The following is a 23227-nucleotide window of genomic DNA, read 5'->3' on the forward strand; positions in this document are numbered from 1 at the left end:
GGTTGTATATAGTTGCTAAATATGGAGCTATTTTATCAGCATACTCTGAGAGGAACCTGATTGGTATACAATCTGGACTGGAGGTCTTGCCTTTATTAAGTGATTTAAGCTATTTCGTTACCCCGAGGAGTCCGCGACTCCTGGTCTTGCAGTAGTGTTGTCGCTTCCCCACACATGGGGAGACCGGGTTTGATTCCTGGGGGGTCGGGGATTTTCTTTGCCTCAAGATGACTGGGTGTTGTGTGTCTTTCATCATCATCTCATCCTCATTCACTCGCAAGTTGCCGTAGTGGCGTGAAGCGGCGGCCGAACCGCCCCACGAGAGGTCTCCCGGCCACCAGTGCCATACACTCATTACATTACTCTGAAGACGTCTACTTCTATGTTTCTCATCTTGGCAGTTGTTCTTGATTGGAATTCAGGAATATTTACTTCATCTTCTTTGGTGAATGAGTTTCGGAAAAATGTGTTTAATAACTCTGCTTTAGTGGCACTGTCATCAGTGACTTCACAGTTGTTATTGCACAGTGAAGGTATTGATTGTCTCTTGCCACTGGTGTGCTTTACATATGACCAGAATATCTTTGGGTTTTCTGCCAGATTCCAAGACAGGGTTTCATTGTGGAAAGTATTAAAAGCATCTTGCATTGAAGCATGCGCTATATTTCAAACTTTTGCAAAACTTTGCCAGTCTTGGGGATTTTGGGTTCTCTTAAATTTGGTGTGCTTATTTTGGTGCTTCTGCAACAGTGATCTGACCCATTTTGTGTACCATGAGGGATCGGTACCATCACTTATTAATTTATGTGGTATATATCTCTCAATCGCCATTGGTACTATCTCTTCAAAATCATTCCACATCTTTTCTATTCTTACATGCTCAGAACAGAAGGAGTGGATACTGTCTCTTAAAAAGGTGTTAAGAGCATTTTTATCAGCTTTTTTAAATAGATGTACTTTGTGTTTCTTTTTGATGGTTGTGGGTGTTACAGTATTCAGCCTAGCAGCAACTGCCTTGTGGTCACTAATCCCTGTATTCATCATGATACTCCCTATTTGTCCAGGATTATTTGTTGCTAAGAGGTCAAGTATGCTTTAGCAGCAATTTATGCTTCGATTGGGCTCATGAACTTATTGTTCAAAGTGATTTTCTGAGAAAGCATTCAGTACAATTTTGGATGACGTTCTATGCCTGCCACTGGCTTTAAACATATAATTTTTCCAGCATAGATTGAAGTCGCCACCGAATATAATTGTATGAGTCGGGTACCTATGTGAAGTGACACTCAAGTTTTCTTTGAATTGTTCAGCTACTATATTTTGTAAGTCAGGGGGGTCAGTAAAATTATTCAATTAATAATTTAGTCTGATTGTCAAGTATAACCTCTACCCATACTATTTCGCAGGATCTATCTAATTCAATTTCACTACAAGGTAATCTACTTCTGACAGCAATAAATACACCACCACCAACTTATTTAATCTATCCTTTCTGAACACTGTTAGGTCATTTGAAAAAATTTTGGCTGAATTTGTTTCCGTTTTTAGCCAGCTTTCCATACCTATAACTATCTGAGCTTCAGTGCTTTCTATTAGGGCTTGGAGCTCTGGTTCTTTCCCAACACAGCTACAACAATTTACAACTGCAATACCAATTGTTTCTACAACTACGTTACTGTGTTTTACCAGCCCCCTTTTTGACGGACACCCTTTCTGTGGTTTCCTGAGACCCTCTAACCTAAAAAACTGCCCAGTCTGTTCCACACAGCCCCTGCTACCCGTGTAGCTGCTTCCTGTGTGTAATGGACTTATGACCTATTAAACAGAACCTGGAAACCCACCACCCGATGGTGCAAGTCAAGGAATCTGCAGCTTACTCTGTCATAGAACTGATTGAGCATCTGATTCAGATGCTCCACTCAACTCTGTACCAAAGGACCACAGTCGGTTCTGTCAACAATGCTGCAGATGGTGAGCTCTGCCTTAATCTCACAAGCAAGGCTGGCAGTCTTTACCATTTCTGCTAGCTGCCCGGGCAACCAATAAATCCTTTAGGCTCCTCTTAAACTGAATTTCGTTATTGAAAATGTGTTTCTAAATAATTGATACTTTTCCAGACCAAAGAAAAGTGACTTTAAACCTTTATGCAAATTATTCTTATCTCTAGTACTGATTACACAAACTGATCTGTTGGTTCAAAAAAGTAATGTGTTATATATGACAAGTTTCATTAAGGAATAAATATGTTGGAAGGCAGTAGTTAGTATCATCAGGTCCTTGAACAGGCCTTGGCATTACATTCTTGAATTCATTCTGTAAACATAATTCACACTATAAATAGTTCATATTACACACTTTATGGCTTAAAATACTTCAGTTTGGCTTGAAGAGTTAGCCTACCTCAAAAAATAATCATGTATCATATTATCAAAAGGAAGTAAGTGGAGTATGTTTGCTTCTTTATTTTATGTTACACATGCCTGACAGTGTGGTGTTTATAGAGGTTCTTGGTCTTCCATCTAGCTTTCTACTTTATTCTGCTTTTTAACGTGTCCATCTTCAACCAGAGAGCAGTCTCAATGACACATTTTTCATCACTTGAAAATATCATGACACTTGAATCTGTATGATATTCACTTCTTACAAAAATCAGCTGTCTTAATTTTACTGATGGTGAGTTCTAGTCCCAGAGATTCTGTTTTCTATGTGCTTTTGTATTTCTGCTTCCAGTCGCCATCATATTTATAAATTATTGGCAAATATTAAATTTGTAGAATGCTTCCCATATTATATCATTAATTACAACAACACAGATGAGTGGTGATAGATGGCTTCTTTGTTTAGCACCATTCTTAATTTCATATCAAGTCAGACTTATTCAGTTGGTCTGCGTGTAGTTCTAAGTTTCTTGGCAGAACTGCCTTATCTTAGTTTTGAACTTACATGGTACATCCTTATGTCTTACACATTCCATTACACATCTGACTGATACATAGCTCATGCTTTCACAGTGTGTAATAATTGTGTTACTGCTGCATTATTAGTGAGAAATGAGACCCATGATTCATCTATTTGATCTAAATTCATGCTCTTTTTCCTCTAGCTTGACTTCAATAACTTACATTAATCTATTTTCCTCAATCGGCTTGTGTATTTTTAATGTGTAATATAAAAGTTTCTTAGGTATTGAAGTGATGATGCTCTACTTCAGTTATATAGAGACCATATTCTCAACTCTGTATATCCACACTAAAGCTGTTATGTCCAGTACAAATTACTTTCACTTCCATTGGTAACTGTTACCACTTCCAGCCTACCTAGATTGCTTGATGTGTTGATTAGAGTATTTGAAGATCTTTGACCATATCATAACATTTTCTGAAAGGAGTTCAGAGATGTATCAAACATTGTTCTCCACATTTGCAATATTTCAGTCTCACTCTCTCTCACTTCTCCATTTGTAAGCTAGATTGTTTTGATTGATTCACTAACACTTCTCATTCTTCACAGTATTCTAGCACAGTTTGTTGTTTCATTCTTCCCTGGTAATATGCCATCATTCTGCATTTATATTTCATGGCTGAAACTTGTTTGCTGTGGTAATTGACCAGCTGTTAGTGTTTGCTTGCGAAGTGGGAGGACCAGGCAGTGGGAAATTGAACATCATTTTTTGCAGTAACACAACTTGTTAGAGCTCTCAGTGCTACATTAAATAGGTCAACAAAGTAACAATTTGACAATACAATAACAAGCACAGCTGCTTCAGCAGTACACAATTGACTCGCTCCCTAGCAGCACATTGGGAGACAGGATTCAAACCCCAGTGCCATCCACTAGTCTAGATGTGCCACAGCACACACTGGTCATGTAATGCAAGTGCCAAACACTTCTTGAACACATATACAAGGTATCTTAAAACACCTGCAACAAATGCAAATACAAAGGCCAACTCTGACAGTTAATAGACCAAACAATTCAAAAATGTGAATGAATTGTGCAGAGTTTGAATAGTACCTTTTTTTTTAAAAAAAAAAAGAAAAGAAATAAAGAAAAGAGATCTGATTTAATGTGATGACAGAGAATGAAATCAAACCCCCTCATTGAAATAACATAGTATGATGGAACTAAAATAATAGGTGAGTGCAAAGTTTGCAAGGTAACACCCCATGCCTACAGTTCAATGAATGAACAATAACAGTTTGGTAACATTCAAGGAAATTTGCAAGCAAACTACATTTTTTAATGCAAACACAATTTGCTTATCAATAAGCAGAACATGATTAGTGATACAAATTATTTATGCAACATGAACTAGTCTTGGCCCAGAAGTTAAGTTGCATATGAAAGTCCAGTTAACACAACAACAGCACAATTTGAATAACCCTCAAAAAATATTATTAAGCAGTGACAACAAGAATAAAATTCATTAATAAATGTGAAACATGAGAGGCCGAATTTTACGACAGATCGAGACACTTGATCTTTTAATCTTTCAAATTAATACTAGTTCAGCCGAACAACACTTAGAGACCCAGGTTAGCATGACTGACACAAGGGTACACAGTTCAGAGTATTAATAGGTGTCAGTCTTACAATATACCAAACACAGGTAGACAGTGATGTATAATTATTTCATTCATTTCACACAGAAAGCAGCCGAGCAAAAATGATTTGATTAGTTCAAAATTATGCTCACCCAGCATAGTCCTTTGGCAGGGGCCTGCTGGTGGTAGCAGACTCACAAAGGTGGTGTGGCCATACTCTCACAGCCGATGGTTACCTTCTGTGTGAGTTGCTTCTCACATTACCTTTCATCTGCACCTCAACTGATGGGCACTGCTCTGATGTACTGTGGGCATCCGTGTTATCGCCCGTACTCGGAGACCAAGTCAGGCTGCATGACCATTCACCAAATGGAGAACTCCCTGCCTCGGCTCTTAAAGTCATAGTGCCAGTACAGTCATGCCTGTACTCCTCCTCTCACCCAATGGCACTGTGGCCTTGCATTCCACACATCCTGCACACTCGCAGAACATGGGTGGCAAACTCTGGACCCAGTCGGAAAAAGTGGACTCAGGCAATGACAGATTGTCCTCTTCAAGCGAGCATGTCATACCCTAGACAGTCACTGCTCAGTCTCCTGTCAAACTAAGAGAGCTCAGCACATGCCATGTGTACCCCTAGTGGAGAAAAAAAAAAACACCACCCTCAACCCCAAGGATGAGGTTTACAAATTGCAACAGAGATCACTTCTAATTATAATCACCAGCCTTAACGTGACTTAGATGCATTTCCTGGTTCCATCCAGTTGAAGGATTCTCAATTGGGAGAGTGACAGCAGTAAGCACCTTGAGCACATGACACAATCTTATAAAATGGAGCAACAACTTCCCAGACACCTTTTTATCAGATGAGGTGAGGCATAACCTCCAAAATCCATATGAAGTCAGAGTCCCCAACCTTAAAACCTCCTGGACACCAGCCTTCGTTATACATACCATTTCTCTCTGGTGAACATGCTCTATATTTAACTTGGCCCTTCTCCAGTTGTCCTGAACGACTACCTGAGTAACCTTTCTTGGCAGTAAATTATTGTCTGATCAGAGATTGGACAATGGTGAATTCAAGGAATAAGAAAATACTAGGGCAGCTGACTAGGGCAGCTGGTGTTATCTTATGAGCTTCATGACTTGTAGAGTAGAATGCTAAATTCAACCAGATCACGGAGTGATCCAATTTCGTCTGCGAATTGACATAGAAGATAATCACCTCAGCTTATAAGTATCCTTTAACCCTCTCAATGAAGGTCATCTGGAGATAATATGATGTGGGGGTGGCATGAGACTTTCCATGTTGGAATCAGCATTGCGGAACACCCTCGACACAAACACCAGAGCTGTATCACTAATTAGTAGCTCAGGAGGCCAAAACAGAGAAAAAATTCTTGTCAAATACTGAAAGCAGACTTCTGCATTGCCTCCGTGCCAGGCATGAACCAAATAAAGTGAAAAGGTGTCCATGGCTACAAAAATATATTTGTGCCCCCCTAAGTGGAAGGCAATTGTCCTACATACTCAATGAATAGCTTGTCCATGGATGTTCACCACAGGTGGACTGGAGAAGCCTGCTCCAACCATTAGGATTAGTTTTGGCGTTATTGCAAGCTTGGCATTTGCCAGTCAACCTCTGGACATCCTTATGTAAGGACAACCACATTATAGCTTCTTTGATGTTGTGGACTGTTTTACAGACTCCCAGGTATCACCCTACAACAGACTTGTGGTAGTATGTAAAGACTGCTGGAACTAGTTCATGGGGAAGACAAATTTTTAACCTTTCAGCCCTCCGTGTAAAATAACAGAGTGATCCCTTCTGCAATTTGTAGCCCAGTAATTCCTGTCTTGCCATGAACTTCTGCATAACTGGCCCTAAGTCAGAGCCTGACTCTTGTCATTCATGAAAATGACAAATAGGGAAGCTGTTTCAGTCAACACTGTGAATACACCACACACTTCCCCCAAAATTCAAGAGAAAATGGGCTTCTTCCCCTCCATCCTCAAACATCCAACTAAGGGCATCAGCCACTACATTTTCATGCCCCCTAATGTGCCAGATAGAAAAGTGAAATACCGAGACTTGCACCATGCAGAGAGTGATCCGGCCTGTCTTATCAGACATGCTAAGACCCAACTACTAGCCTGATTGTCCGTTTTGAGCAGAAACTCCTGGTGTTCAAAGTAGAACTTAAATTTCTTGAGGCTAAAAAGCACAAGAGCCTCCAACTCATAGATTCAGTGCTTGTCCTCTGCTGGAGATAGGGAACTCAATGCATATGTGATAGGGCAGCACTGTCCTGCTCCTGCTCCTGCAACAGTACAGCCACTTCATCAGAGTTAAACACATCAGTTTGAACAACAAATGGCTGCTCAAAGTCCGGAACTGGCAGGACTGCGTCATTACTCAGTACTAACTTCAAGGCATCAAAAGCAGCTTGTTGGCTGTCAGTCCATCTAAACAATTCACCCCTCTGGCGCAACTGGTTTAAGGGAACAGCAAGTTCAGCAAACTAGGGGACAAATTTTTTTTAAAAAATTTGCACATACGAACAAAGTGGGCTATGTCCTTCTTGGTCTTGGGTGGTTGGAAACTGTGAATGGTCTGGGTGGATGAATGATCAATATTAATACCAACAGTGGAGAGTAATGATCTAGGAGCGAAATTTCCTAGTGGCCAAATTGGCCTTAGAAGGCTTGATGGTAAGTCCCGCCTCCCGTAACCTCATCAGATCTTGCTGCATGTATTCTTGATGTTCAGGAAACAATGTACTATACATGAACATGTAATCAAGATAGTTATAAACAGACTTAAGCTCAACATCACCCAAAAATGAATCCTGGAGCCTGGACAAAACTGTAGCTCTGGCCGATAAACCAAATGGCACTCTTAAATTCGTATAAATTCCATTTGGTCAAAATATCTGTGACCACTTTCCTATCTTCCACAACTGGAATTTGACAATATGCCTGACTGAAATCAAGCACTGTAAAATGTCATGCCCCTGAGAACCAGGAAAAACTGTGCAAGTCAGGCAGATGGACAGACTTCAAAATGACATTATGGTTAAAAGCACATCAATCGACAACCAGCCTACAGCCTGACCTGTTCCCCTTAGTAATCAAGAAGATTTGAGAGGCATGTAGTGAAGTGGACACCCTAATCACTCCACTGCGCAACATATTCTCCAAAAGTTGAAGTAGGATCTTCATCTTGGGAGGATATAATATGTATGACAACTACCATACAAGGGTCTCTCTCTTATTGGTCACTCCCAATTTGTCACTCAAAATATCAGAAAATTCCTGCAAAATTCAAAGCAGGGCTTGTGCCCCACTGGCCAACAAATTGGCAATGTCAAACCCTCTGGACCCAGTAACCACACTATACACACCAGGTAAGCTAGCATGCCACACAACCTAAATTTTTGCAGCAACCAGAACTTAAAATGAAATTGCCTCTCAACATAATCCAAGACTCTACTTGTTTTCTGAGCAAAATCGCAGCCCCGTGAGATTCAGAGGCCAAGAGTAATTGCCAAATTTACAATAAATACTCAACAAACCAACTAAGGGTAATGGCTGACCATTGAGTGTCCTGCAACCCTGAGAAATGGAATGCAAGTCAGAAAAGTAAGTCCTTAAGTACAAATTATAATTTAATAAGGAATCACTGCTGGAAGGTGATTATTTACTACTGCCCTCACCTTATTACAAGCTCTGGATAAGATGTGAGATGAGTGGTGCACTATCCTATCATGGAATCAGCTGTTTACCAGTTTCTTCCACTCAGCATGACACTGATGACCAAAATGTCCTGGCAAGCCACAATTATAGCAACTCAATTTTACCAACTTAATGGTTCTTGCCAGAGCACCTTCACTGGTCACCCCTTCATGTAATTAGCTAGATGCTTCCATCTGAATGTGCCTAAGGTTGGCCTGCCTAACACCTACAATACTGATAATTCGAGGATCCAAACCACTGCATGTAGCTGGCCTCTCAGCATACAAAATCCATGAGCAGTTCTGTGGTTTCATACCTTACAAGATGTTTTGCAATGACTACTGATTCCAAAAGCTGAATGATGAAAGGCTATGGTCACCACGCATATTACAGATACATATTCAATCAGTCTACCCTCCCTGCTGAACAAGGGGAAAATATTGATTAATCATATCACCCTTCACCCTAGCTGACAACCTTTCACTTAAAATCCTCTCATGCAGCTTACATAAGGATGTTCAGTCCAAACAACACTAATCATTTCAACTATGGATATCCGACACAGTAGATATAACAGCTAGAAAAATACATCACAGGAAACCTTAAAAATATCCACCTGCCTTTCTAAGGTTACTGAGAACCACAAAGAACTTATCAAACTTCCCAGCTGTTGTATACTGTTGATGGGAATGTTTTCAGTGCCCCAGAACAAGGTAAAAAGAGCATTCAGTAATTTAGAAAAGTGACACACTATACCCCACAAACATTCTCGCATCCCATGTTAGGAGAGTGACGGCCTAGCTGCAGTGGATACACCAGTTCCTGTTAGATCACCAAAGTTAAGCACTGTCAGGCGTGCCTGGCACTTAGATGGGTAACAATCTGGGCCGCCATGCGCTGTTGCCATTTTTCAGGGTGCAATCAGCCTTGTGATGTCAATTGAGGAGCTACTCGACTGAATAGTAGCGGCTCCAGTCAAAGAAAACCATCATAATGACCAGGTGAGTGGTGTGCTGGCCACGCTCCACATCCTCAGCTGAGGATGACATGGCAGTTGTATGGTCCTAATGGGCCACTTGTGGCATCAAGATGGAGTGCTAATAATAATACGTTAGGAGAGTCAACTGTATTTTCCAGTAATAATGAACAGTCTTTCTCATTCTCCCCCAGGTTTCCACCCTACTCTAACATACTAAATCTCATATGAAATTGCATGACCTTATCCTCTAAATTATTAACATCTAATTTCTGCTGGGGATCGCTGATAATAAGACTTAAAGCTCTGATGTGACAGAACCAATGTGTAACTTGAACTTGCACACTATATACCTGCACACATGAGGGATTGCTTGCATCTAAAAAGGAAATGTTCTGCTCATATTTTGAGAGAGAAAAGGCATAGTCATTAAGAGCTATACTCACCTCACCAACTTGGGCCACAGCAACCTACAACCCATTCACTGCCACCCCACATAGCCACGCATATAGCTCCACATTGCTCCCTTCTTCTGGCTGGCCATGTATACAAAGTTTGTATTGTAACTGCTCCTTTCTAAGACAGCCACCCCCCCCCCCCTCCCCCTCTCCTGCCCCAGCACTCCCCTGGCCTCCATGTTATCACCACACACACATTCAAATGCGCCAAGAAAGAACAATTAGCCAAAGAAAATTTTCCCCTAAAATACCCACCAAAAATTTTTACTTATTACAAATGATGCTCAATTAATTAATTAACTAATTAGCCCTCCTCCCAAAGAAACCATGATCTGCTATGAAATGATACATGTCCAGCTGTTAATGGTTGCTTGGGGGTTTGGCAAACTGGACAGCGGGAAATTGAACGTTGTGTTTTGCAGTAACACAATTTAATAGATCTCCCAGTGCCACATTAAATAGACCAACAAAGTAATAATTTGACAATACAATAACAAGGGCAGCTGCTTCAGCCCTACATAATAGGTCTGCTCCCCAGCAGCACATTGGAAGACAGGCTTCAAACCATGGTGTCATGCACTAATCTAGACATGCCACAGCACACACTGGTCAGGTAACGAAGGACCAAACACTTCTCTACCACATACAAAATGTACCTTAAAATAAATGCAACAAATGCCAATGCACGTCCCAACCCAGACAGTTTACAGACCAAACAATTTAAAAATGTAAAAGAGTTACCTGGAGATTGAATACTACCTCTCAAAAAAAGATTTGCTTACCAATAAGTAGAGTACAATTAGCAGAACAAATTAGGAATGCCACACAAACTAGTATTGGCCCAGAGGTTAAGTTACATATGAAAGCCCAGTTAACACAATAACAGCACAATTTTAATAATCCTCAGAAAATGTTAGTAAACAGTGACAATAAGAATAAAACTTATTATTAAATGTGCACCATAAAAGGCTCAACTGTACCACATATTAAGAGACAGGATCTTTGAATCTTTGAAATTAATATTGGCCAAACAAGACTTAGAGTACCGGCTTAACGTTGCTGACACAGAGGCACACAATTCAGAATTTTAATAGGTGTCAGTCTTACAACATGCCCACCACAGCTAGACAGTGAAGTGTAATTATTTCTTGCATGAGCTGCTCCGCACACGACTCCTCATCTATGCCTCAGTGTATGGCAAGCTGCTGATCTGACATACCACAGGCTACAGTGCTATCAGCCACCCTCAAAGACCAAGTCAGGCTGTGTAGCCATTTGTCAAACTGAGAACCTCCTGTCTTGGCTCCTAAAGACAGGTTGACAGTATGGTCATTCCCATACTTCTCTGCTCACCCAACTGCACTCTGCCCTTTTGTTCCACACCCCCAGCATGCTTGTGGAATACGGGCAGCAAACCATGGCTCGGTCGGGTGAAGTGGACTCGGATGACGACAGACGGACATCTTCAAGCAAACATGTCCTACCTCAGACTCAGTTGCCCCTCAGTCTCCCATTGTGCTAAGAGAGCTTGGACTTCATCATGTATGCCCACTAGCAGAGAATGTTAATTAGTAAATAATGAACAAGTAAGGTACTTTCACTTTCTTTTTGAATTCACAGGTGTGAGACTATATTTTTCTGCAAAAGTCAAATGATGTTGACTGGAATAAAATGATATATCTTCCACAATTTCAGGTATCCCAGAATACTGCTGCACTAAATGGAATTCTGCAGTCAGACTTCAGACGAACATCACCTTTTTTGACACATCCTGTCTTTAATGAACATCATTCTGAAACCAGAATTGTCCGTTATATGAAATATTTGGAAAATAAAGACTTGTCACTTGTTCATTCCATGATACCACTAGTAAGTAAAACTACTTTGTAGCAGTATGTTTAAATGCTACAATTAATACCAAGGAAAACTGGTGAGAAAATTTGAGAGAGATTAGTACTTGAAATGTATTTTGTGGTATGTAAGAAATTAAACATAAAACTGTGTGTCAGTTTAAGTCTTCCTAATAGTCAGGAATGAAAGTATGGGGTTAACTACAAGGGTGGTATGGAAAGTTCTCAGAACAGAATAGAAAAAAGTACTTAAATCACTGAAACTTTTTTATTTTTCAATGTAGTCTCCTTGTAGATTAATGCACTTGGTCCAATGGTGTTCCGGTTCCTTGATCCCATCTCAAAAATGAGTTTCCTCCAGGCCTGCAAAATAGTTGTCAACTCCAGCTATCAATTCTTCATTTGAAGTGAATCTTTTCAGATTTGGGAAGAGATGGAAGTCTAACAGTGCCATATCAGGTGAATAAGGTGGGTGTGGCAACAATTCATAGGTTAGTTCATGTAAATTTGCCATGGCAACGGCACATGTGTGCGCGTGTGCATTGTCTTGATTGCAGATAACTTTCTTCCTTGCTAAACCTGGCCTTTTTTCAGGTGTCTTTTGTTGCAGTTTGTCCAAGAGGTTAGCATAGTATTCTCCAGTAATTTTCTGCCCCGTGGGGAGATAATCTACAAACAGAATCCCCTTCACATCCCAGAGCACTGATGCCATGACCTTTCCTGCCTTTGGTGGCAGAAAATCAGCATGTTTCCACTGCTGTGACTGTTGTTTTGTCTCTGGGGTATAGTAGTACATCTAAGTTTTATCTGTGGCCACAAACTGGCGCAAAAAATCTTGTTCATTTCTCCAAACATTGTTCCGATATGTCCATTCTCATGCGTTTTTGATCCAGCGTCAAGAGTAGTGGCACCCATCTTCCAGATAATTTTTTTCATTTCTAATAAAATGTGATATACCCTCTCAGATGACATCTGATGAGCATGAGGAATTTCACACAATCTCAATTGGTGATTCTCCATGACCATTTTGTGTACTTTTGCAATGATTTCTGAAGTAGTGACACATCTTGGCCGATCACTGCGTGGATCATCATCTAAGCTTTCCCAATCAAATTTTAATTCATTTATCTACGTGGAAACAGAATATGAAGGAGCAGAGTCCCACAGTGTATTCTGGAAATCAGCATGAATGTCCTTTGCTTTCATACCTTTCTTTATGAAGTACTTAATCACTGTTCAGATCTCAATTTTTTCCATCTTCGCAAATCACTACACAGGAACAGCAACAGAGCCACATCACTGCCATGGCTCTCTTCCAAGAGCACTGACATGGCATGAGTTTCCAGACAACAGTCCAACGAATATCATGTGAACAACTCTTTGTGCTAACACTGACCTCTCATGGTGATTCCGAGAACTTTTCAAACTACCCTCGTATGTGGCATGCTATTATACAAAATACTTTTGGTAGGAAATCAACACTGATAATACTGTTATATTTATTCAAGAAAATTCCTATAAGGTATCACACACTTCATAGTGTGACTACCTATGCTGAATTTTTATCAGTTGTGATTTCAAAGTGAACAATTTTGAATGTTGGTTAAGTATAAAGGAATCAGAACTGGAAGGAAGGTGAGTGTTTACTTTTCATTTGGTTCAGCTTAAGTAAACAACGACAAAATTGGCCTTGGCGTTCAGGGGAACCATTCTAATATCCAAGTTAAGTGATGTACATAGCACGTTTCAGCAAAATACTAAGGTATCAGTAAAAATTGCCAACAGGCAACAGAAACAAAATCTGGAACACATATAAAGCTTACAACACAAGCTTAATATTTTAATGATATTTATAAATTAAACATAGATTATAACTTCATAAATTAACATCAAACATACATTTAGGAATAAATGAATCTAGTCAATTACAAAGAAAAGGTCATCCACACATAATGGTTAAAGACTTTAAATCATATACTATTCCTGTTAAAATTTAAGCCTTAGTTTATGGTGTGTGTGGACTCAAGACTATCCAGGATCTGATCTGATTTGTAGTCTTAGTCTGACACTTTAAATTGTCGTGATGATATGAATGAAGATCTGTTATTAAAATCAAAACATATACACCAGGAACCTACATACTTTTTTTTTTTAGGGATCATGTACTATGAAGCTAAATAGCACAACTGAGATGCTGCCTTGCAGTTTTCGTAACTTCACAGACATTCATCCTTTTGCACCACTTGACCAGTCCATTGGGTACCAACAGTTGTTTGAAGAACTGCAGAAGGACTTGTGTGAAATAACTGGATATGATCGGATTTCATTTCAGCCCAACAGGTTTATTATTTACTAAAATTTAATATACAGTTAATGCAAATTGCATGATTATTAAATGTAGAATTTAATTAACTTTTTTAATTGGCCATATCTTTAATTCGGCAGAATTCAGATTATTTCTTGATAATCATTTTTTTCATAAGTATTTCTCTCGTTTCTCATATAAACAAGTATTATCAATATCTTTATGTGCAAACAATTTCAGTGGAGCTCAAGGAGAATATGCTGGTCTTCGAGCAATTAAAGGCTACCATGAAGCTCGAAATGAAGGACATCGTAATATTTGTCTGATACCTGTTTCTGCACATGGAACAAATCCAGCATCAGCACAGATGGCTGGCATGAAAGTTGAACCAATAAATGTACGCCGTGATGGCAGTGTTGATATTGATCATCTGAAAGCAAAGGTCAGCCACAACAGTGTAGCCATAATATGGTACTTTAGTTTAAAGTAATTATTGTTAAACATTCAATTATTCCAGTCAGGTTGGTATCCCAGTGATGCCCAGGGCAATTCCACACTTGTCTTTGCTGGTCATCGGGGCTCAGTTTGAAGCAGCACTCGTCAGTGAAGACAATTCTACTCCAGTCATTGAGATTACAGGCTGAAGACACGTCTGGAAATTCCCTGGACAGTGATGAGTTACCAACCTGACTGTCACCCACTATACAGCCCAACAACCAGCAGTGATGGCCTGGGACACCATTTCTTTTCATAATAGAACCCTTGGGTTGTCATCCAAAGCACCCTTACAGCACAGTGGTACGCCAATGATGATCTATGCCCAATTTTGTTGCCCTTCATGGCAAACCATCTCGGGCTTACATTTCAGCAAGATAATGCATGGCCAGCAAGTTCTCTCCTCCAATCATCACAGGATTCTTGTGATCTAACGTGCCAATTGGACAGAATTTGTCACGATATCCCTCAGGAAGACTTCCAACAACTCTGTCAGTCAATACCAAGCCAAATAATTGTATGCATAACAGCCATAGGTGGACCAACATGTTATTGACTTTCTCAGTTTGTGAATCTCTTTCTTTTGAATAACTCCTCCAGTTTTTCTAAAATTGTGATCATTTGTTTCTCTGTACATGTACATCATATCTTCTGATTTACATCCCATTCAGATGATTCCTTTATGATGTATCATTTAGTTTGTCTTGGAGTGTAATTTCATGTGTTTATATTCAGCATGACTCAAAAAACTTTTATTTATGACCATAAATTTGAAATATAGTTTTAGTAACCATAATTTCCCGTTCAATTTCCTGAATACTTGATAGGTCATTCAGAATAGCGAAAAACTATTTATTTTTATGATATAACACAGAAATGCCTATTTCAAAATATGTTGCAGTTGTCTAAGTATTGTTCCATTTTTTAATTCGTAGGAAAGAAAACAGGTATTAGAAGATACAATTTTTTTTATGAGCATTATTCTTTAATGGCTTTCATAACAGTTAACAGTTAATCAACAATAATTTGTTCACCCCTTCTTGTTAGTACCTACAATAGTTAATTTTATCTGCTGGTTGTGTGTTATTGTATGTGTGTAATAATGTTACTTATTTGCATTTAACTCTCTGTAAGCACTCTTGGTACACTTTATGCCTTGTTGTATATGTAGGTGTCCTGGTACCTACTCAACAATTTACAGACTCTTTGTGCTTAGGCCATTGTGGAACAACAGTGGGGTCAAAAAATATTTAGCAGAATAATTACAATTTATTTAATTTACTGTAATGTTTTAATTTTCTCATATTGGATGGAGTTTTAATCTACATTTAGTGTCTTGCACAATTTTAGGTGGAGAAATATCAACACAATCTATCATGTTTAATGATCACATATCCATCAACAAATGGTGTGTTTGAAGAAACAATTGCTGATGTTTGCAGTTTAATACATGAACATGGTGGCCAGGTAAAAAAGAAATGTTCATGCTGTGTCTTGATTTTCAGTGCATTGTGTAGTGATATTGAAGATTTCTTGTTTTCTTGTCCCTCATTCAGGTATATTTAGATGGAGCAAATATGAATGCCCAGGTTGGTTTGTGCAGGCCTGGTGACTATGGTTCTGATGTTTCACACCTGAATCTGCACAAAACGTTTTGCATACCTCATGGAGGAGGCGGTCCAGGAATGGGTCCAATAGGCGTGTAAGGAATATATAATACATGTTTCAACGCTTAAATTTATAGGATTTCACATGTCATTGAATTTAATCATCCAACTTTTCTATTTGTGACTTGTTTCTCAGGAAGAACAACTATGACTCTAAAAAATGAAAAATATATGATTATAAATATTAACAAAATAGTTTTCAGTGTGAGACTTCTTCAAAACATGGTATGTTTCTCATAAAATGTCACCAAAAACTAAAGAAATCAGGTAATTTGAAATTGCTGATCTAAAATTTGTATGCTAGTGGAACAGAGCACAGGAATGCACAGAACCAGGGCATACTTCCAGAACACACTTGCTTGTTGAGTTGTTTATTTCCCAGATACATAACAGTTATTGAAAATAGAGGACATTATTGTGATGAAAGTAAGTCGTGCATAATCAATTTGCTAGAAAAAGTCTGTGATAGCATACTAGCAGACTTAGTAATTGACAGTCATTTCATATTTCTGTTGATTCTCACTTGATGCTTACATTTTGGTAAGGATTAGTATGGTAGTAAAAGCTAGTTGTCAATCTTTGACCACTTTGAAACCTTATCAAGATCTGACTGAACAGCTTTTTTCAGACAGTACTTCATTATAGATACCTGAATCACCTGAAAAATTCTGAGGTTACTGTTAAGATTGTATGCCATGTCATTAATATATGACTTAGACAGCAAGGGTCCCATCACACTTCCCTGGGACACAAAATTAGCCTATTTCTACATCCAAAATAACATGCAGCGTCATCCCTACTATGAAATTCTTAATCCAGTCATAAATTTGGTTTGATACTTCATATGACCATATGTTTGTTAATAAACATTGGCACCGAACTGAGTCAAGTACTCTTCAGAAGTAAAGGACTACTGCATTTACCTGACTGTCTTCATCCAGGACTTTAAAGACATTGTGCAAGAAAAGTGTGAGTTAGATTTCACATCATTGATGCTTGTCTAATCCATGTTGGTTGGCATGGATTGGGTCATGATGTTCGAGGTACCTCAAAACATTTGGGCTCAAAATATATTCTGGTATTCTACAATGTACAGATGTCAGTGAAAAAGGATGGCAGTTTTTTGGATTATTTCTGTTACCCTTCTTACAGAAGGCATGATTTATGCTTGCTTTCAACTACAGAGCAAAGTTTTTTATTGGAGGGGTCTATACCATGTTATGGATAACACTGGGACTAATTCAGTGTCATGTTCTGTATAGAATCTGATAAGGATTCCATCAGGCTCTGGAACTTTGTTCCATTTTAGCAAATTCAGCTGTTATTGACAGCACTGATACTGACATCTTTATCACTCACCTTTATTGTGGTGTGAGAATTGATGGGGTTGGCAGAAGAAAGTGTTAACCCCCAATTTAGGAAGGATTAGTATGATCACATTGTCTGTTGTGTCTCTGAATGAACCACTTGCTGCTACCAAGTTTGTCCAAGTGTACTGCTAGGAAATAGCTGTGTGTTATATAATTTGTTTTGTCTTATTTTATTTATGTTCTTGTTGATGAATGAACCCAAACATGTAATACACGGCAACTCAAAATATACCCTTCTAGGTTAGCACTTTCTTCCACCAACCCCTTCAGTTAAACTGGTGTAGTACTCAAGGATTTTCCTTTGTAAAAGTACACTGACCCATCTCCATAGCCAGGTTGCTAACACATGCTAGTGCAGCAGTGCTAGACTTAGAGTTACACCATTTCAAATCCTGGTGGAAAATTTTCATTGCCAGTATTTGGTCGGCAGTTGGTGGTGTAAAGTTTTGATAACCAGTCTTTGTGCCAATGTCATAGATTAAATTCCTAATCTAATCTCACCTCACCTCACCACAGTGTCTCTTGAAGTGAGGGTGTGTGATACTGTTGATGGTGATCTGCTGATAAGAACGTTAAATTTGGCGGCCCTCCTTGATGCTGTTCGAGAGGAGTGGGCATGTCCTGGCACTGGGATTTACCCTCTCCCTACTCTTCGTCCACAACAACATGAGCACAACATTATACTGTACAGGCACTCATCACAGTCATCCAATAACGCAGATAAGCACTTGGTATGTCATAAAAGGCTGGAGAAGGCAATGGCAAACCACCTCCACTATGATCTTGCCTAGAATGATTATGTAGGATTCATGCATCTGCCTCCTTACATCCAATTCCTGAGTATGGGACTACTTTTGACTAAAAGAACATTTGAAAGTGGAATTCAAAATTTCTGCTTTTGCTGTGTTACCCTCAATTACAGTTCCTGCATCATGTTGGTGCCAGAGTTTCGTTTTGGTTTTGTGAAATGTCTTTCAATAAGATTCTGCTATAATAGTCACTGGAGACATCTCACATTGCTCTTTTGACAGTCAGATGTGTGCTGTGTCAGAGCAACTGTTATACTAAACATTTAACCAGTGTAAAACTGTATTATTTGCCTCTATACTATCTTTTATCCTGCAAATTGACTCAAAAGTAATCAAAGTGGGTGGTTTGTTGTAAATCAGCATGCTAACTGCTGTATACTGCTAGTAGTGTGTGTGAGTGTGAATGGACTGAGTGTAGTCTTGCCAGGCATGAGTACTTACATCAACTGTCAACTTTATCAGCATGGGCCGGCCACTAGAGGCTGCCTGTAGGAAGCATTCACATGGCATTGGGTCAGCTGCACTGTCTACTGGCAACTCAGGCCTATATATGTGTGGAGCAGTGCTGACTCTCTCTCATTATGTTCTTTTAGTTTGTACCACTCTTATCAATTGTTCTGTGTATTGTGTATGTTGCAACTTCTGTATGTGTCTTGTGTCTTCTTACTTCTAGAGCTATGAGAAGCTTATTTTCATTATTGTTCAGAGGTTTATGAATAAATCCATATTTGTGTTACTTAAATTGGTTTTGTGTATTAATAGGTTACTATATGATTAGCAGCAAGTTTGGAACAGTTTCCACATGTGCAGTCTTTAAATGTGGTTTCATCAGGTTCAGTCATTATGGGCTCCATGCTACCAGCTCTGATTAAACAGCTTACTTCAGCAGTGACCACTTTGTTGGCTTCCATTAACAGACAGTGTACCTTGCCACTGATCTATTCATGGATAATGATTCAGTTGAGGATCTGGAAGCTTCCAAAAAAAGACTAAGATATCGTATTTTGGCTTTTGGTGTGGCAAACTCGAATGAAAAGCTTTGTTCCTCTCATGGATCCCACCTAAGGTGTTTCAATTACTGTGTCCATTTGCCCCTTTACGAGAACCAGCAGCTCTCACTTTTGACCAGACATGCAGTTTATTGTCCAACTACCATCACAAATGAATTCACGTCATAGTGGCATGAGTTCAGTTCTACCAATGCTGCAAGAAACCATAGCAGTCAAACAGGGCCTGGGCAGCTGAACTTCATGGTCTTAGCTGTAAGTACTAATTCATTACTGATGCCCATAATGACTCTTATGCAGACTGTATGTTGTGCGGCCCAATTATCTGCATAACTCCAGACAAGGAAGTGCTTCATAAGGCTTTACTCTGTAAAAACCACCCACAGGCAGAAGTTTTGCAAATAGCAAAACCTTTTGAGGTATCTCAGGCAGCAGGTGACCAGACTGAAGCATGTGGTTATGTGGCAGTAGTGTCACAAGATGTGCCTACTAGGGCAACAAATATCTTGCATGAGGATGTGGTAGTAAACATGGAGGTCCAGCACCGAGCAGACAAAGGCCAGCCCAAGCAGGTGTAACCATCTCAGCACCAGCATCAACATTCTCTGTTTCCACCTTGTCCTTTGTGTTTTGTCCAGCATGAACATTTAGTGTGCCCTAAGTGCTGGGCAACTTTTAATGCTTACCAGAAGAAAGGCCACATTGCCTCCGTGTACCATTTGCCAAAGGGTATGGACATGGATATAAACTATGTGACTCCAATGCCTGAGACTTCTCCAAAGTTGTTTATTGAGTTAAGTGTTTTTTGCCAAGTGTTTTGGCTACAGATCAACACAGGTGCTGCAGTGGTGTTATTGAATTCTCAAACGTATTTGAGTTTAGACTTGCCACCATTGACATCAGTCATGTAGAAGTTGGTCAGTTATAACAAAAAGAACATAATGCAGCTGGGACAATTTATGGCATCTGTCTCTTACAAGTCTGTGGTTTGTTCCATTATATTTTTGGTGGTTGCTGATGGTGGTGGTGTTCAGAACTTGTTCGGAATGGATGCATTTCAGGCATTTGGATTTTCAGTCATCAACAAAGTTCACCTTGTGTTTGATCAGGTACCATATTCCCAATTGGAAACACTACTTGAGGAGTTTTTGTACTAGTTTTTGGAGGGTATAGGGTGTGCTATGAATTTTCCTGTTCATATTTCTTTGAAATCCATGGCTCGGCTTCATTTTTGTTATGCACATCCTATGCCTATCGCCCTGAAAGATCAAGTGAGATCAGAATTTTACAGACTTCAATCTCTAGGGGTGGTGTAACCTACTTTGGCTAGTGAATGGTTGTCTCTGCTGGTTGTAGTTCAGAAGCTGTCGGGGAAACTTCGCCTCTGTGGTGACTTCAGTATTACTGTCAACACGTAATCGATCATGGATACTTATCCCCTCACATGCTAGGATGAACTGTTGGCAAAAACATCAGGTGGCCAGTACTTTTCTAAAATTGATAAGTCTGCATGTTCATGTGGACAAAGTGTCTCAATGAGTTCTGGTTTTGAATACTTCTTTTGGTCTCTATCAATATTTGTGCCTTCCTTTGGTGTGGCTAGCACCCTCGTTATTTCCAGTTATTTTAGAGCAATCAACTATGGCTGTCCTGGGTTGTATTAATTATCTGGATGATATTGCTGTCACAGGCTCCTCCGTGGCCGATCACTTGAAAAATTTGCACACTTAGTCTGCAGGCTTACAGTATAACTTCACAAAATCTCAGTTTTTTCAACCTTCTATTCTTTATTTGAGTTTAAAGGTCTTGCGGGGTAGGGTTTAACCTCTGCCAGACCACATACTCACTGTTACATCTATGCCTGGTCCCTCATCCATGAAGGAGCTTCAGGTCTTCCTAGGGAAGATAGCCTACCTACCATAATTCCTGCCAGAGGTGGCCACATTGTCTCACCCATTACATGCCTTGTTATGCAAGAATGTACCTTTTTGATGGAGCCCACATTGCAAATGTACTTTTCAAATGTTAAAACCCAAACTACTTTTGACCCCTTGTTTAGCTACATTCTCTCCAGACTAGCACATAGTTTTGGTGACTGATGCCTCATAGTATGGCCTCAGCATAGTCCTAGCACACCAATATGCTGTTGCTTTCACCTCTAAATCTCTCTCTCTCTGGCCCACCAGCATTACTCTTAGGTGGAAAAAGAGGCTCTTGTTGTAGTCTATGTTCCTGTGGATCCTGATCCCAACTTTGATCATGAAGATTTGCTTTGCTTCCTTTTTGATGCTTAAATGCAGGATGTGATTGAGGGTTTCCCAATTACAAGCTCACACATAGCAGCTGCCATTGCTGTGGAACCATTCCTCCTCCAGACAGTTCGGTTTGCTCAACAGGGCTGGGCAGATAAACAGCCGGGTTGGGCTTCAGACCCCCTGTGCAACTATTTTTCCTTGTAGTATCGCTTCTCTGTTTTTGGTGGTGTTTCGCTGTTATCCACAGAAGATCTCGTTCCCAGAGTAGTTATTACCACTGTGTTATGGTACCAAGTTCCACACCTTCTCCACCAGGGCCATTGGGGAGTTTCGCACACAAAACTGTTAGCTAAGAGACATGTTTTTTGACCAGGGATTGAGGGCAAAATTGTCCATTTTGTTGTGACTAGTGAGCAGTGTGCCCAACAACACAACTCCCAAAGTGTCTCGGTTCCCGTAGCCCACTCCATGCCACCCATGGGAATACATTCATGCAGACTTTGCAGGTCTCTTCTCGAATTCCTACTGTGGATGCATTTTCCTGGTACCCCTTACATTCTCTAGTGTGCATCAGTGTCAGCTGACATCACAGTTCATACTCTTCTGAGAGTTTTCTCTATTGAGGAATTGCCTTGTACCTTGTTGTTGTTGTGGTCTTCAGTCCTGAGACTGGTTTGATGCAGCTCTCCAAGCTACTCTAGCCTGTGCAAGCTTCTTCACCTCCCAGTACTTACTGCAACCTACATCCTTCTGAATTTGCATAGTGTATTCATCTCTTGGTCTCCCTCTACGATTTTTACCCTCCACGCTGTCCTCCAATGCTAAATTTGTGATCCCTTGTTGCCTCAGAACATGTCCTACCAACCAGTCCCTTCTTCTTGTCAAGTTACACTTAAATCTATACTCGATGTTAACAAGTTTCTCTTCTTCAGAAACGCTTTCCTTACCATTGCCAGTCTACATTTTATATCCTCTCTACTTCGACCATCATCAGTTATTTTACTCCCCAAATAGCAAAACTCCTTTACTACTTTAAGTGTCTCATTTCCTAATCTAATTCCCTCAGCATCACATGACTTAATTTGACTACATTCCATTATCCTAGTTTTGCTTTTGTTGATGTTCATCTTATATCCTCCTTTCAAGACACTTTCCATTCCATTCAACTGCTCTTCCAAGTCCTTTGCTGTCTCTGACAGAATTACAATGTCATCGGCGAACCTCAAAGTTTTTATTTCTTCGCCATGGATTTTAATACCTATTCCAAATTTTTCTTTTGTTTCCTTTACTGCTTGCTCAATATACAGATTGAATAACATCAGGGAGAGGCTACAACCCTGTCTCACTCCCTTCCCAACCACTGCTTCCCTTTCATGCCCCTCAACTCTTATAACTGCCATCTGGTTTCTGTACAAATTGTAAATAGCCTTTCGCTCCCTGTATTTTACCCTTGCCACCTTTAGAATTTGAAAGAGAGTATTCCAGTCAACATTGTCAAAAGCTTTCTCTAGGTCTACAAATGTTAGAAACGTATGTTTGCCTTTCCTTAATCTTCCTTCTAAGATAAGGCACAAGGTCAGTACTGCCTCACGCATTCCAACATTTCTACGGAATCCAAACTGATCTTCCCCGAGTTCGGCTTCTACCAGTTTTTCCATTTGTCTGTACAGAATTCGAGTTAGTGTTTTGCAGCTGTGACTTATTAAACTGATAGTTAGGTAATTTTCATATCTGTCAACTCCTGCTTTCTTTGGAA

The 23227-nt window shown here is 39.7% G+C and overlaps 1 protein-coding gene across 1 annotated transcript in view; it reads left to right on the forward strand.

Annotated features, from left to right (window-relative positions):
- LOC126470350 (glycine dehydrogenase (decarboxylating), mitochondrial) overlaps nucleotides 1-23227 on the forward strand; it is a 288221-nt gene that overhangs the window by 210725 nt on the left and 54269 nt on the right. Inside the window, exons 11-15 of the mRNA XM_050098138.1 lie at nucleotides 11409-11582; nucleotides 13719-13903; nucleotides 14109-14310; nucleotides 15714-15830; nucleotides 15920-16065. Of these exons, the coding sequence (XP_049954095.1) occupies nucleotides 11409-11582; nucleotides 13719-13903; nucleotides 14109-14310; nucleotides 15714-15830; nucleotides 15920-16065 (824 nt within the window). The remainder of the gene's footprint in view (nucleotides 1-11408; nucleotides 11583-13718; nucleotides 13904-14108; nucleotides 14311-15713; nucleotides 15831-15919; nucleotides 16066-23227) is intronic.

This window comes from Schistocerca serialis, chromosome 3 (assembly GCF_023864345.2).
Source record: "Schistocerca serialis cubense isolate TAMUIC-IGC-003099 chromosome 3, iqSchSeri2.2, whole genome shotgun sequence".
In the NCBI taxonomy this organism is placed as follows: Eukaryota; Metazoa; Arthropoda; class Insecta; order Orthoptera; family Acrididae; genus Schistocerca; species Schistocerca serialis.